General features: G+C 42.4%; 3 protein-coding genes and 1 pseudogene across 3 annotated transcripts; 2 read left to right on the top strand and 2 right to left on the bottom strand.

Annotated features, from left to right (window-relative positions):
* The first annotated feature begins 335 nt into the window (after positions 1-335).
* LOC111669325 (tripartite motif-containing protein 16-like) lies at positions 336-2,660 on the top strand. Its single transcript, XM_023425589.2, has one exon. The coding sequence runs from the start codon at positions 520-522 to the stop codon at positions 2,203-2,205; it is 1,686 nt and encodes a 561-aa protein (XP_023281357.1). The 5' UTR covers positions 336-519; the 3' UTR covers positions 2,206-2,660.
* Positions 2,661-3,991: 1,331 nt separating this feature from the next.
* Positions 3,992-6,537, top strand: LOC111669339 (E3 ubiquitin/ISG15 ligase TRIM25-like; annotated as a pseudogene).
* A 2,322-nt stretch (positions 6,538-8,859) lies between these two features.
* On the bottom strand, positions 8,860-11,891 carry brcc3 (BRCA1/BRCA2-containing complex, subunit 3). Its single transcript, XM_023425610.2, has one exon. It carries the CDS (start codon positions 11,809-11,811, stop codon positions 11,029-11,031), a length of 783 nt encoding a protein of 260 aa, XP_023281378.1. The 5' UTR covers positions 11,812-11,891; the 3' UTR covers positions 8,860-11,028.
* Positions 11,892-12,475: 584 nt separating this feature from the next.
* LOC111669330 (E3 ubiquitin/ISG15 ligase TRIM25-like) lies at positions 12,476-14,944 on the bottom strand. Its single transcript, XM_023425593.2, has one exon. The coding sequence runs from the start codon at positions 14,746-14,748 to the stop codon at positions 13,072-13,074; it is 1,677 nt and encodes a 558-aa protein (XP_023281361.1). The 5' UTR covers positions 14,749-14,944; the 3' UTR covers positions 12,476-13,071.

Genomic DNA, 14,944 nt, shown 5'->3' with positions numbered 1-14,944 from the left:
TCTGTAAATGTGGAACAATACAACAAACAACAAATATTTTTATTTTAATTCAATATCAAAAACGCTACAGACGACAGAGCCTGGCCTTGCCCTCGCACATGACTCTTTGTCCCGGTCAGTGATCTCAGGAGCGGGGCAGCGAACTGCCGCGGTGACCGCCGCTCTCACCCCTGAAAGCGCCAGAGCGAATTTCCGAACAGACATTATTTGGATGAACTCCGCACATATTCCAAATCAGAGTTAGTTCCCGGTCTGAAAAATCAAAGTCCCCGCCGTTGCTGCTGTTTGGTGCGAAATGCATTTAGGGATACTTGGCAGTCCCAAGCGGCCACGCCCCCAAACGGGAGGAGAGAGATTACTTTCAGTGTGGGTAGATGAAGTCTTTGAACCGGGATCGATTAGAACAACACTCGTGCTCCACAAGAATATAACACAGAGAACACCGCGGATTAATCACCGTCCCGTTTTCTCTGTCAGTGACACTGTTCAGTCACAGTGCAACTTCCGCTGTCTGTTGAAATGGCGCAGCAAGGAATTCAGCTGAACGAGGAAAAACTCTGCTGTTCGATCTGTTTGGATCTACTGAAGGATCCAGTGACTATTCCCTGTGGACACAACTACTGCAAGAACTGTATCAAAAGCTTCTGGGAAGAAAAGTGTCAGAAGAAAAGACACAGCTGTCCTCAGTGCAGACAGACCTTCAGATCAAGACCCGTCCTGGTGAAAAACACCATGTTAGCAGAGTTAGTGGAGGAAGTGAAGAAGACTGGACTCCAAGCTGCTCCAGCTGATCACTGCTATGCCGGACCTGATGACGTGGCCTGTGATTTCTGCACTGGGAGAAAGCGAAAGGCTGCAAAGTCCTGTCTGCAGTGTCAGGTGTCTTCCTGTGAGCAGCACCTCCAGCCTCACTACGAGGTTGCTCCATTAAAGAAGCACAAGCTGGTAAATCCATCAGCAAATATTCAAGAGAACGTTTGCTCCCGTCACAGTGAGGTAATGAAGATTTTCTGCCGCACTGATCAGCAGTGTATCTGTTATCTCTGCTCCATTAATGAACATAAAGGCCACGACACCGTCTCTGCTGCAGCAGAAACGACTGAGAGGCAAAAGGAACTTGGGGCAAGCTGGCAAAAGATCCAGCAGAGAATCCAGGACAGGGAGAAAGATGTGGTGGTGCTTCAGCAGGAGGTGGAGGCTATCAATCGCTCTGCTGATAAAGCAGTGAGGGACAGTGATGAGATCTTCAATGAACTGGTGCATGTTATCAGGAAAAGAAGCTCTGGAGTGAAGCACCTGATCAAATCTCGACAAAAAAACGAATTGAGTCGAGTCAAAGAGCTTCAGAAGAAGCTCCAGCAGGAGATCACTGAGCTGAGGAGGAAAGATGCTGAGCTGGAGAAACTCTCACAGACAGAGGACCACACTCAGTTATTCCATAATTTCCCATCACTGTCAAATCTCACTGAATCTACAAACTCACCCAGCATCAACATACGTCCTCCGCGATGCTTTGAGGATGTGACGGCGGCTGTGTCAGAGGTCGGAGATAAACTACAGGACATCCTTAAAGAAGACTGGATGAAGATCTGTATGAACGACAGATCGCTGACAGATACTGATGCGGACGTTTTACTGCCACCAGCAGAACCAAAGACCAGAGCTGAATTCTTACAATATTCAAAACAAATCACACTGGATCCAAACACGGCTCACACAGAGGTGGCACTATCTGAAGGGAACAGAAAAGCAACAAATATGGAAGTGTCTCAGCTGTATTCTCCTCAGCCGGACAGATTCACTGACATGTTTCAGGTCCTGAGCAGAGAGAGTCTGACCAGACGTTGTTACTGGGAGGTGGAGTGGAGTGGAGGAGGAGTTTCAGTAGCAGTCACATACAAGGACATCAGCAGAACAGGAGATGACAGTGGATTTGGAAACAATGATAAGTCGTGGTCGTTAGAGTGTCCCTTCTTTGGTGATTATCAGTCAAAACAAAACAAGATCAGCGCTGCCGTCTCAGGCCCTCAGTCCTCCAGAGTAGGAGTGTACCTGGATCACAGAGCAGGTGTTCTGTCTTTCTACAGCGTCTCTGAAACCATGACTCTCCTGCACAGAGTCCAGACCACATTCGCTCAGCCTCTCTACGCTGGACTTGGGGTTAACTATTTTGGATCAACAGCTGAGCTGTGTGAGCTCTACTAGACACATGCTACTGAAATGTATTTCCCCCAGGAAACAGATGACATTTCACATCACAGTGACAGAGCAGTTGATGATAGAAATAAACATTTATTCCTATATAAATATATTCTACTGTATGTTGTGTATCACTCTTTCTTTTCCATTACACGGCCGAGACAGAACACCAATAAACATTCATCCTCATGCAAATATCTGCATATGTGCTGTATGTTGCCTAAAACTGATTTTATTGTATTTGCATCGTTGCTATAATATTGTTCGGTCTTTCTTTTCCATCAAACAGCCTTTAACGGAGTAGCACTCTAAATCATTTTCCTCTTGAGTGCTGACTCACCGGTTTAACAGACATTGTGAACTTTGTGATTAAAATTAATATGTAGATTGAGCCAGAGACCTTTACCAGGATTTATATACAGTACGAACAAAGTCACTCAATAAAGTCATTTCTAAGAGTATTTGAAGTATTCTTCGAGTGTTCTTTCAGCAAACTATCGAATCTGATGCAGAAAATGTCAAACTAATATGACAGTGGGCAATAACTTTTACCACTTTTCCCCTAAATCCCAGTTGAGTGAAGCCTTAATGTTGAGAGGTATCTAGGAATATAGGAAAGGCATCACAGAAGAAGCAATATTGTAGAAGATGGAAACACTGAAGAGCTGTGATTGGAGAACATTTGCATGTTTTCTGTTTGAACTTTGTATTTGGTACGAACAGAGCTAAACAAACACTAAAACCACCACCGCAGATGAAGCTACAAGTTCACAGCAGTGGGTAGATTCTGCATCTTTCAACACAGCATCATAAATAACAAAGAGCATAGAAATTAAAATGTATAGTCACAGTCTAACTGTGGACTGCACAACACTGACGACAACCCGCTGGAGACGGTTGTCACAGCGACACTCCCCAAAGATACTCGCAACAACAACAACAGAAACTGTGAGACACGCTTGAGTCACTGAGGTCAAAGAGATGTTCTTCAGTCACCAAGAGGCATAAAACCAAGACACCTCCGAAAACTCAGCAACAAAGTGAAAGAAACTTGAGAAATTAAACAGGTCTAAACACAGATGATCAATTTAGACAAAGACAAAAGTCACCAAGGGGAAACTAAAGCAAGGAGGACACCTGATGGTAAAACACAGACATGACTAAGAAGTCCAACCAAAATGAACAGTAAAGGAAAATGAAAGTATTGAAAATGATTTAAAAAAAAATAGTCCTTACATTTTTTTCTTATAGAAAAAAAGACGTCCGATAGATAGACGTCCATGTTACAGTTCAAAGGAAGACTTTTCAGACAGAAAACCAGGCCGTTTAGGAAAATATTAGAGTTAACAAACCAAGACAGAGATTGTTGTTGCACACCGTTAATGTGTGTGCAGACCCACTCATTCCAATGAGGCCCCGTGCACTGATGCAGCAGGGGTAAAAAGCTGAACCGGGCTTAACCCTTAGTCTTGGTCATTGTTCAGGAACATAACATTCATTAACATTCATTAACATGGAGCTCAACAGAGCCAGGGATAAACACACATTTCTAGAAAAATAGAACAAATTCAATAAAATTATGAAACACGTTAAGTAAAGATGTATTTTGCTGAGATAGTTTATATGTCTCTCCTGTTGTCGTTCACTGAGTATTTGCATCTCTCTGACTGACTCCAGTCTCAATGAGAGCATCATGTGACCAGTACCATAAAGATTAGGCAAGCTGCACCGCTTTCAATAGAAACGCTCTGACAACATTTAGTAATCCTCTTCTGGCCTATCAGTGACTTCATAACAAAGTCACCACAGTAACAAGTAAACATAGTAAACAAGGTCCAATGAACATGGACTAACTTGACCAAACCACTCCTCTTTCTGGAATGAAGCTATACCAGGAAACCACTCCCTTTTATATCTTGGCTGTCAGTTTAATATTCAGAGTTTCTATCTTATTCACTATCAGTGAGAGGTGAAATGGCGCAGCAAGGACTTGAGCTTGACCGGGAAAAATTCTGCTGTTCCCTCTGTTTGGATCTACTGGAGGACCCAGTGACTATTCCCTGTGGACACAGCTACTGCAGAAAATGTATTACCAGCCACTGGCGCACAGAGGAAGAGGAGGATGTCTACAGCTGTCCTCAGTGCAGACAGACCTTCCAAACAAGACCTGCCCTGGTGAAAAACACCATGTTGGCAGATTTAGTGAAGGAACTGAAGAAGACAAGACCCTCCACTGAACCAATTGATCATGCTGGAGCTGGAGATGTGGCGTGTGATTTGTGCCCTGGGAGAAAACGGAAAGCCAGAAAGTCCTGTCTGCAGTGTCTGGTCTCTTACTGTGAGCAGCACCTCGAACCTCACTATAAAGTGGTTCCATTAAAAAACACAAGCTAATTGAAGCTTCTGCAAATCTCCAGGAGAATACCTGCTCTCGTCACAGTGAGGTGATGAAGATTTTCTGCCGCACTGATCAGCAGTGTATCTGTTATCTCTGCGCCATCAGTGAGCATAAAGGCCACGACACCGTCTCTGCTGCAGCAGAAATGACAAAGAAGCAGAGAGAGCTCGGCCCGAGTCGGCAAGAAATCCAAAGAAGAATCCAGGCCCAAGAGAATCATGTGAAGATACTTCAGCAGGAGGTGGAGTATATAAATCGCTCTGCAGATAAAGCAGTGATAAAAAATGAAAATTTGTCCACTGAGCTGGTCAATCTCATCATGAGAGAAAGCTCTGCTGTCAAGAGTAAGATCAGATCCCAGCAGGATATTGAAGTGAGTCGGGCCAAAGAGCTTCAGGCGAAGCTGAAGCAGGAGCTTGTTGAGCTGAAGAGGAAAGACACTGAGCTGGGAAAGCTCACACGCACACAGGATCAAATCCACTTTCTGCACAGGTACATCTCGTTGTCACCTCTCAATAAACTTCCTGTCTTACCTACCTTTAATCCTCAACCTCTGCAGTATTTTGATAATGTGACAACAGCTGTGTCAGAGACCAGAGATAAACTGCTGAGAAACTACATTGGGGAATGGAGGAGGATCTCACTGACAGTAACGGAAGTGGATGTTTTACTGCCGCAAAACCCAAAGACCAAAGCTGAATTTTCACAATATGCAGTTCACAAGAATCAGCTCATGCTGAATCCAAACACGGCAAACACACAACTGACATTATCAGAAGATAAGAGAAAAGCAATCTCAGTGAAAACTTCACAGTCATATAGTCAACACCCAGAAAGATTCATGCACAAGTCTCAGGTTCTAAGCAGACAACATCTAACCGGACGTTGTTACTGGGAAGTACAGTGGACTGGACTGGGAGTTTCAATAGCTGTCGCATACAAGGATATTGCCAGAACAGGAACAGAAAGTGTGTTTGGAAACGATGGCAAGTCTTGGGTATTAGAGTGTTCCTCCAATGGCAACTACACTTTCAAACATAAAGGCAACAAAGTCAACTTTGCAGGCCGTCAGTCCTCCACAATAGGAGTGTTCATGGATCACAAGGCAGGTATTCTGTCTTTCTATGAAGTATCTAAAACTATCACTCTCCTCCACAAAGTCCAGACCACATTCACTCAACCGCTCCATGTTGGACTTGGTGTTTGTTATTTTGGATCCACTGCAGAGTTTTGTGAAGTCAAGTAAATGAATTACAGTTGATTTCACCAGCAAACATCAGTTGTTTAGAACAGCAAATAGAAAAGAAGATTTCACAAATGAGATTACGTTTGATTCACTGTTACGCATTTAGTGATGAAAGCTGAATCGACAAATATCATATGAACATGTAACCCTCTCTGTGGTCTATATATAACATTTCCTCCTCTGTCTGTTCCAATTCTCCTGCCTGAGTTAAGTAAGTGAGTTAAGTTTCATTTTTAATCACAGCTGAATAATGTGTCTTCTACCAGTTGTTCTGTTAGTGAGTTATGTTTTAATCATTATTTTTGATTCATCAGTAGGACAATGGCTGATTTTCCATACGTGTGTAACATGCTGTTTGTGTGTATAAAGTGAATGTAAATGGAATGACCAAAACCGATTCTTCAGTAGTTCTCCTGTTCATTGTATATTTGCATTAATGTTGTAATATTTTGGAATTATCTACCACTGTATGACCCTCAATATAGAATATAGCGTACAAATATGTGATATGTTTGTTTTATTCCTGTCATTTTATAAATGTGTTTGACTGCAGTAAAAATGTAATCGATATTTTCAATAATCAGGTAGTAACAGGCTGACTGAATGAAATAGCGCATCTGTTGACAAAACGATTGCTGTACTGATTGGATGTGTGAACTCAGTCAATCAATAAAGTTGATTTGTTTTCCATAAATTTAAGTGAATGAAATGAAGTTAATGCACGTTTCCTCTTATTTAATATAGTAAAGAGCTAAAAGACTATTAACTTTTAATGTCACAGTCATACTGGAACTTAGTGTTAGTGTTAGTACTATTAACAATTAGAAACTGACTAAGACCTAACTTTTTCTTTTCCTCCAGTCTTTCTTCCTTTCCTTCCTTCACTTGTCTTCCTTATTTCCTCATTTCCTTCTCTTTACATTTCCACTTAATTTCTCACTCCCCTCGCTTCAGTTTTTACTCCCTTAATCTTTCTTTCCCACTCTCTTCTCCTTCCTGTCCGGTCTTTAATAATAAAAAGTACACCATTAGATAAAATATTTTGGTTCACAGATTTCCATTTCTCGTCTCATTTCCGTATTTAACTGTTTAGAATAATAAATGGGCAGCCTACATTTGGGCTTGCCTACAGTGACCCCACACACAATGCCAGAAATAAGGGTACAGTAGGAGTTCATTTCTGTCCATCAAGGTACAATCTACACCAATATTTCCTTCCTAGGGCCAATCATTGAACATCAAAGTGACTGTGTACTTTTTGGAGGGCTAAAAAGGTACACGTGTTCCTAAGAAATACAAAAGTACAGATAGGCTAATCAGGAGCCAGTCAGACAATTGAGCTTGTGACCAGCTCAAGCTGGATTTTCCTATGTATAACCCTAACCCTAACCCTCAGCCCGGCTGAGATCTAAGATAAGATTGCCTGCTGTGATGCTGGTACATGCAAATAAAGGAAATTCAAATATTCTGCCTGAAGCGTGTCCTGGATTCACTGATAAGGTGACAGTGGAAAAAGTAAAAAAAAAAAAAAAAAACTGTATAATGGGGTCCATGTGGTAAAGGCAAAGCCAGTATGACTTAATTATACAGGTGCTGAGAAGAGCCCTTTCTGTGCCTATTAGCTGCACATAATGACAGTGTTGCCATCTTGCCCCATGTGAAAGATTTGTCTGTAGTTTCTTACTTAGTTACTACTCACTGTGAATAGCTCTAGCCTCACTAAGAAGTGCTTCCTTTAAAGAAACGTGTCTATTAACTACCAGTTTCACAGATGTATGGCAGGTGATGAGTGAAGATCAGATCCCAACAGAAAATTGAAGTGAGTCAAGTCAAAAAGCTTCAGAGGAGGCTGGAGCAGGAAACCACGTTCCGGAGGCTGAATAATAATAACTAATAGAGGTCAAAGGTCTTCAAACAACAAACAGACAATGGTTTAAACTGAATTAAAACGACTCTACAGAAACACTGCAGGTCAACAACAAGACACAAAATTGAAAAAACAGAGGTGAAAAAACGGTAGAACTGGGAAACAGGTCTAAACACATGAGAACACCAATCAACACAGATGAAGAAGATACCTGACACCAAGGGGAAAACTAAGCCAAGGGGGACACCTGGTGGTAAAACTCAGACACGACCAAGAAGTCCAAACAAATAAACAGTGAAGGAGCCAGAACAAAATAATGCACTGAACTGCAGCAGGGAGAATTTTGCAGGACACTATATCATGGACACAAATGTAGTGCACTGTAAAGTAAATGGAGTGATTTCAGACACCAAGCATGAAATGGATGCTGGGTCTCAGTAGCTGAACTGGAGGAACAAATATTCTTCATCCAGCAGGAGCAGTCAGCTGTGTGCACAGATAGAAACTGTAGCATCACAAGCTTCAGAGGCACAGATTTATTAGACTTTGTTTTATTTATGTCTGCATACATGGAGAAATGTGTGTCTCCGAGTAAATCAAAGTCATACAGCGGGAAATGTCTGACTATTGTAACTTAACTGACATTATTGACTCGTTAAGTCAAATGTTACTGGCATGGCCTTTTGTAATATGAGGTATGTTGTGTTTTTTTTTGTCCAGTGTAAATCAAGTTTCAGATCTGATTATGTCAGCAAGTTAACTTTAGTAGGAGTTACTATAATAATTAACACCTGACAGTCACTGTGTGTTGATATTTAGTAACAACAAATCTCGACATAAAGACTAGTTTGTGAGGTGCAGCCTGTACTGATTAAGCCGTGTGTTAGACTCCGCCTTAGTTATAGCGCTAACGAAGCCTCGGTTTGAACTTACTCACAGCTGGTGCCACTGGAAACCACATACACATGTACAGCGTACATGTCAGCCCTGTTCGAAAAGCTGTCCTCTGCTAATATTCATCAGTTCTGCTTTACTTTAAATACCTGAAACGATTACCTAATATTTGAAAGTGAACAGTAAGTTTTATTACCCCATTGTTTCAGAACTGAAGTGCAGTGACAGTGAAGTCTGTGTATCTTTGGGTCCCAGTGTAGTAACAAAATATGTTTTATTTTACAGATGCTCACATTCAGTGAAGAACACACATCAGGGTTTGAATCTGTGATGAGACAAGACAGAGCAAAAAAAAGGCAAAGCGTATAAACAGTGAACGGGTGAAGAAAAGTCAAATGGCATTGATGGTATGCAACCACCCACACGTACTTTACATCTCATGACCTTCATATACATTTTACAGTATCTACAATAATCACTTTCATTAGTCTAAAGGCACATTGTCTTTGTCACTCGCCCATCAACAGGCTCGGTCAGCTCTGACTGAGAGCGATAACTCTAGTTTTGAGTGTTTTTACCCATTTACCATAAATTGCTTAATGTTTTCCACCATCATTTCCTTCTAATTTACCATTTGTTTCTATGGTTAACATTTTCCATCCAGTTACAACCAGGTAAGAACATCTTATTTTTGGAAGAATTGAATACCTGACTAATTAATGTACAATTGGATACCTAAAGATTACAGCCATACGTGATAGTTAAACATGTCATCCTAAACCCATGACCATTCATCTGCTGCTATAACAGCCACTCCTCTGGTTCCAGGCTTTCCACAAGATTTTAGAACCTGACTGCAGGAATTTTCTCCCAGTGAGCCAGAGGAGCATTAGCGAGGTCGTGCACTGAAGCTGGGTGATAAAGTCTAGCTCTTAAGTCTCATGTTCCAGTTCATCCCAACGCTACTGGATGGGGTTGAGGTCAGGAGTTCTTTTACAGCAAAAAGGGAAGCTATCTCTTTATGAACCAGGCTTTGTGCACACGGCCACCTGCCATGGTGAAACAGGAAAGGATCACAACACAAACTGCTGTGTTTGTCGGGAGCGCAGTATTGTCTGATATATAACTGCACTATGTGGCATCAAACTTTCCCTTTGTAGAAACTAACAGGTCGAGGTCAAAGCACACTAACAAATGTGGACTGTGGTGACCATTTACTTTTGGCCAGGTAGTGTAATTGATCAGATAAATTCTATAAATCCAATATTACCTGATCATTTGCAGCGCTGTCCCCCTAAGCACAGACGCAGTATTAAAAGAGTAAGTGACACAGTCTGAAACCTGAAATCAATGGAAACCAGCAGCAGCCTGGAAGAAGCGCTGGACATGATGTGAAACTGTTCATTATTGTGTGCACAAGTTATGAAAGGATGAATTTATTTCTAAAGCAATAAGGTCAAACATCATCATCATCATCATCATCATAGTTTTTAGCTTCCAGTTGTGGTGACTTGCTGCTGTTCTTCATCTCATGTGAGAGAACATTAAATATCAGAAGGTCTTTGGGTTTTGGATTGTTTGTCAGACACAACCAGCTAATGCGGAGGTCACACTGGGCTTTAGGATATTGTGAAGAGCATTTTTTTATATATTTTACAGACCAAGCAATAATCAGATAATTGAGAAAAGAAATTGGCAGATTAATCTATAATTAAATGCCAATACCTTTTGATACCTCAGTTAGACAAATCTTTTTCTTTCAACGAAACCTTTTTGTCTCATCTCAAAAAGAGCGTTACAAGAACTTTACCACAGTAAGATACAAACAGGTTTTCAAAGTAATTATTTAAATCAGCAACTATCTGATCAAAAAATAATACTTAGCAAACTACAGCAAGGACACATCTGACCAGACATTAGTTACCAGCTGTAAGGATGACAAAATTGTAACAGTGAATCGTCAATTAAAAAAGTAATCTGCAACCATTTTGATTATGGATTAATAAGAGAAAATGATTTTCCAAACTGCCAGTAGTGTTCTGGTTGCAGCCTCTCGGGTGTGAGGATTTAAAGCTGTTTGAGAGCATTTGTACACTGAACATCTTTGAGTTCTGGACTCATCACCACACAAAACAAGACCTGTTCTGGGCTCCGGGAGTTTCTGATGGAAACTTTTCACTCATAGATCAAAGAATAAATGAATTAATCAAGAAAACAGTCAGCAGATTAATCGATCATGGAAATACCTGTCATGTCAAGGCTTTTTGTAAGGTACCAAAAAAGAATCGATGTTCAATAAGGTGAGAAAGTAGTAACGAAGGTAAAACAAGTAAACCAGTGGGTCATTTCCCTCTCTCGAACAACACACAAAGACCTGATAGCGGTCTCTGGACTGTCCTCCTCCACCCTCCGTGTCCTGCCGGCTCACAGAGCAGCCAGCTCCTGCAGCAGCTTCTCCTTCTCCTGCTGCAGCTCCACGATGCTCTGCTTGTTCTGCTCCAGCCGGTCCTCCAGCCACTGCAGCAGCGGCCCGCTCACCGCAGACATCTGGCTGCACAGGTTCTTGGTGAACACAGAGCCGTTGTGGATCTTGGTGACCGGGTCCAGGTGCGCCAGGCTGTGGATCTTGCGGTACGTGTCCTGCTCTTCCTGGCAGAGGATCCGCGGCAGCTCTACGGCCGACTCCAGGCACACCTTGCCGATGGCTTCGCGGGGCACGACGTGGATCGGGATCTCCACCCGCTCGTACTCGGAGCCCTTCTGCGCCTGCACGGACTGGAAGCAGGTGTACAGCACCCGGCCCGTCTTGGTGTTCTTATCCTCGATGAAGCAGGAGAAGATGAGGCCCACGAAGCACTGATCCAGCATCTGGTACATGGCCTGGGTCCGCACGTCGACGTGGGAGGGCCACACTGTGATGTGCGGGTGGGAGTGGTACCAGCCGACCACCCGCATAGGCCTGCCCGTCATGTCGGCCAGCCTCTCCGCCTCCGTGGAGGCCGCTGACAGCTGCTCCGGGGAGATCTCCACCCGGTCCTTCCTCTTGTCCGAGCGGCGGAGGATGATGACGGAGTGGATGTGGACGATCCGGCTGATTTCCACCTCTCCGATGCACAAACCCATCACCTCTTCTTTCTCTGTGCTCAGCGCGTGATTCATGCACACGAGGAAGGCGTCTGACTCCAGGTGGACGGCGCTCACGGCCATGGTTTTAGTCAGATTGTATTGACGATCCGGGCGAGGGCGAAAACATAAACACAAACAGGCGCAGCGCTTCACTTCCGTGTTCTCAAGTGCTACACCAAAACATTCCGGTCTCCTACATCAACAAAGGTTCCACTTACCTTTTGAACGTCGTAAATTTTTTTAAAAACAAAATGAGCACGTCAAACCTTCTGTGTTACCATGTTACGTACATTTCATCACATTTATCATGAGACCATCTTGATAACATAGGTTATTTGTCATATATGATAAATAAATAAATACATAAATCAGTAAAAAAAAAATTATACTATAATAAAAGGGCAATACATTCAAAAGGCAAATTGTACTTAAATATCAAAAGTTAATTATAATATTGTATTGATTGCAAATACTGTTGGGTATTAAACAATGCATCACACTCCTTTTTTATGCAGAATCTAAAGCTGTCAGATAAATGTTTCTAAAAGCATGTTTGTCTCTGAATGCAGTCAAGAATATAAGAGTATAAGTTGAATAAAATGAAAGTACCCAAATAATGTACAAGTTCATCAAAACTGTACAACAAACCGTAAACTCACGATTTTAAGGCAGCTGTTTGCTTTAAGTTGTCTGTGTTTTGTATGAAGTGCAATCCAGAGTGAACATCATGATCAAGAGGCCAAACTGTCAATATTAAGTTTATTTGTTAATTGTGATAACTGTACACAATCCAATCAGATTTATATTTAAAAAATCACATTAAATCTTACTTTAATCCACAATGAAAGTGCAAATGTTCATTTGATCTGTGCAATAATTGCACTATGGCTTTGCTATGCTGAAAGTGCCCTTCAAGTTCCGAGTTTATACCTGAAACCAATACTTTGTAGTAGGAAAGAGTTTATTAGTGTGACAGAAGCAACTCTGAACTTTCATCAATCCAGTATAATACGTTTTTTTTAACGATTATTTAAAAAAAAAATTCATAATATTCTTTCCAAAGAAAGAGGAACAGCTGCAGTATCCAAACAATGCAAAAACCCCTGAAGTACTTCATGAGCCAAAACCATAGTAATGTCTGCTGACAGATGCATTTGCATGGCTTTATGTTTAGGCAATAGTTATGCAGTTGTGGTTCATATTTCCTGAATTTAATGATAAATGACATAAATCAAAGTAAAAGAAAAAGCAATAACTGTAATTAAATCAAATCAACAATTAGTGAATCATGAAGCAAGTTGAATCTCTGACCCACGCCCCTCACTGCCTTTAAACTTCTGTCTACTCAAACTTGCAGAGCTCAGCAGCAGATCCATCCCCATTGAAACCAAAAACGCCAAGTCCCTGATGGAGAGGCTGAGTGAATGTGGTCTGGACTCTGTGGAGGAGAGTCGTGGTTTCAGAGACGCTGTAGAAGGACAGAACACCTGCTCTGTGATCCAGGTACACTCCTACTCTGGAGGACTGAGGGCCTGAGATAAAAGTAATAATACTGTTATGTCTGAATTCATAGCTGTTGTTAAAACACTCTAAAGCCCACGACTTATCATCATTTCCAAATCCACTTTCATATCCTGTTCTGCTGATGTCCTTGTATGTGACTGCTACCGAAACTTCGTATCTGCTTCTCTCCACCTCCCAGTAATGACGTCCACTCAGGCTCTCTCTGCTCAGGACCTGAAACATGTCAGTGAATCTGTCTTGGTGACTAGAATACGTCTGTTTGTCACTCATCACTGTTGCTTTTCTGTTCCCCTCAGATAATAGCAGCCGTGTATTTGCCGTGTTTGGATCCAGTGTGATTTGTTGTGAATATCTTAAGAATTCAGCTCTGGCCTTGGGCTCTGCTGGTGGCAGTAAAACATCCACTTCATTCTCTGTCAGTGAGATTTTGGTCCATACATCACTAAGAATGTCCTGTAGTTTATATTTGACCTCTGACACAGCTGCCATCACATCCTCAAAGTATCGCAGTGGACAGATGTTGATGCTGGCTGCGTTTGTAGATTTATTGAGACATGACAATGAGGGGTAATTATGTAGAAACTGAATGTGGTCCTCTGTGTGTAAGAGCCGCTCCAGCTCAGTGTCTCTCCTCCTCAGCTCAACAAGCTCCTTCTGCAGCTTCTCCTGAAGCTCTTTGGCCCGACTGACTTCTGATTTCTGCCGGGATCTGATCTGCTGCTTCACATCAGAGCTTCTATTCTTCAGAAGACGGACCAGCTGAGTGAAGATCTTCTCTGTGTTCTTCACTGCTTTATCAGCAGAGCGATTGGTAGCCTCCACCTCCTGCTGAAGCACCTTCACATCTTTCTCCCTGTCCTGGATCCTCTGCTGGATCTTCTGTCGACTCATTACAAGCTCCCCCTGCCTCTCACACCGCTCTGCTGAGGCCAAGACTGTGTTGTGGTCTTTATGTTCATCCATGGAGCAGAGATAACAGATACACTGCTGATCAGAACGGCAGAAAATCTTCATCGCTATACCATGGCGAGTACAGATGTTCTCCTGGAGCTTCCTTGAGGGGTTGACCAGCTTGTGTTTTTCAAAGGCAGGAGATTCATAGTGAGGCTGGAGGTGCTGCTCACAGTAAGAGACCAGACACTGCAGACAGGACCTGAGAGCTTTCAGCTTTCTCCCAGTGCAGAAATCACAGGCCACATCTTCAGGTCCGGCATAGCAGTGATCAGCTGGAGCAGCTTGGAGTCCAGTCTTCTTCAGTTCCTCCACTAAATCTGCTAACATGGTGTTTTTCACCAGGACAGGTCTCGGTCGGAAGGTCTGTCTGCACTGAGGACAGCTGTGGATTTCTTTCTGATCCTCTTCGTCCCAGTGGCTGTTAATACAGTTCTTACAGTAGTTGTGTCCACAGGGAATAGTCACTGGATCCTTCAGTAGATCCAAACATATCGAGCAGCAAAGTTTCTTCCGATCCATCAGGTTTTGTTGCTGCGCCATTTCAACTCAGAGAGACAGTGGATGTAAAATAGTTTCACTTTCACATACAAGATAAGAAATGTGAACTGATCCAAACTGTAGCTTAGTTCCCTTTCTTCATGTTCATTTGCTGATCTGCAGTGAATGGGGCTTCCCTTTGCATCATGTTGATTACACCCATCTGTACACGGGCAGATCTACGAAAGAGGCGGGAAGC

Source organism: Seriola lalandi, unplaced genomic scaffold (assembly GCF_002814215.2).
Source record: "Seriola lalandi dorsalis isolate HSWRI2012SDOR001 ecotype SW California unplaced genomic scaffold, Sedor1 jcf7180002054791, whole genome shotgun sequence".
Classification (NCBI taxonomy): domain Eukaryota; kingdom Metazoa; phylum Chordata; class Actinopteri; order Carangiformes; family Carangidae; genus Seriola; species Seriola lalandi.
Note: the sequence above shows the minus strand (reverse complement) of the source record. Positions and strands in the feature narration are given on the sequence as shown.

Bases quoted from the DNA above. Each gene is read 5' to 3' on its own strand.
- LOC111669325 (XM_023425589.2), top strand. From the start codon at position 520: ATGGCGCAGCAAGGAATTCAGCTGAACGAGGAAAAACTCTGCTGTTCG.
- brcc3 (XM_023425610.2), bottom strand. From the start codon at position 11,811: ATGGCCGTGAGCGCCGTCCACCTGGAGTCAGACGCCTTCCTCGTGTGC.
- LOC111669330 (XM_023425593.2), bottom strand. From the start codon at position 14,748: ATGGCGCAGCAACAAAACCTGATGGATCGGAAGAAACTTTGCTGCTCG.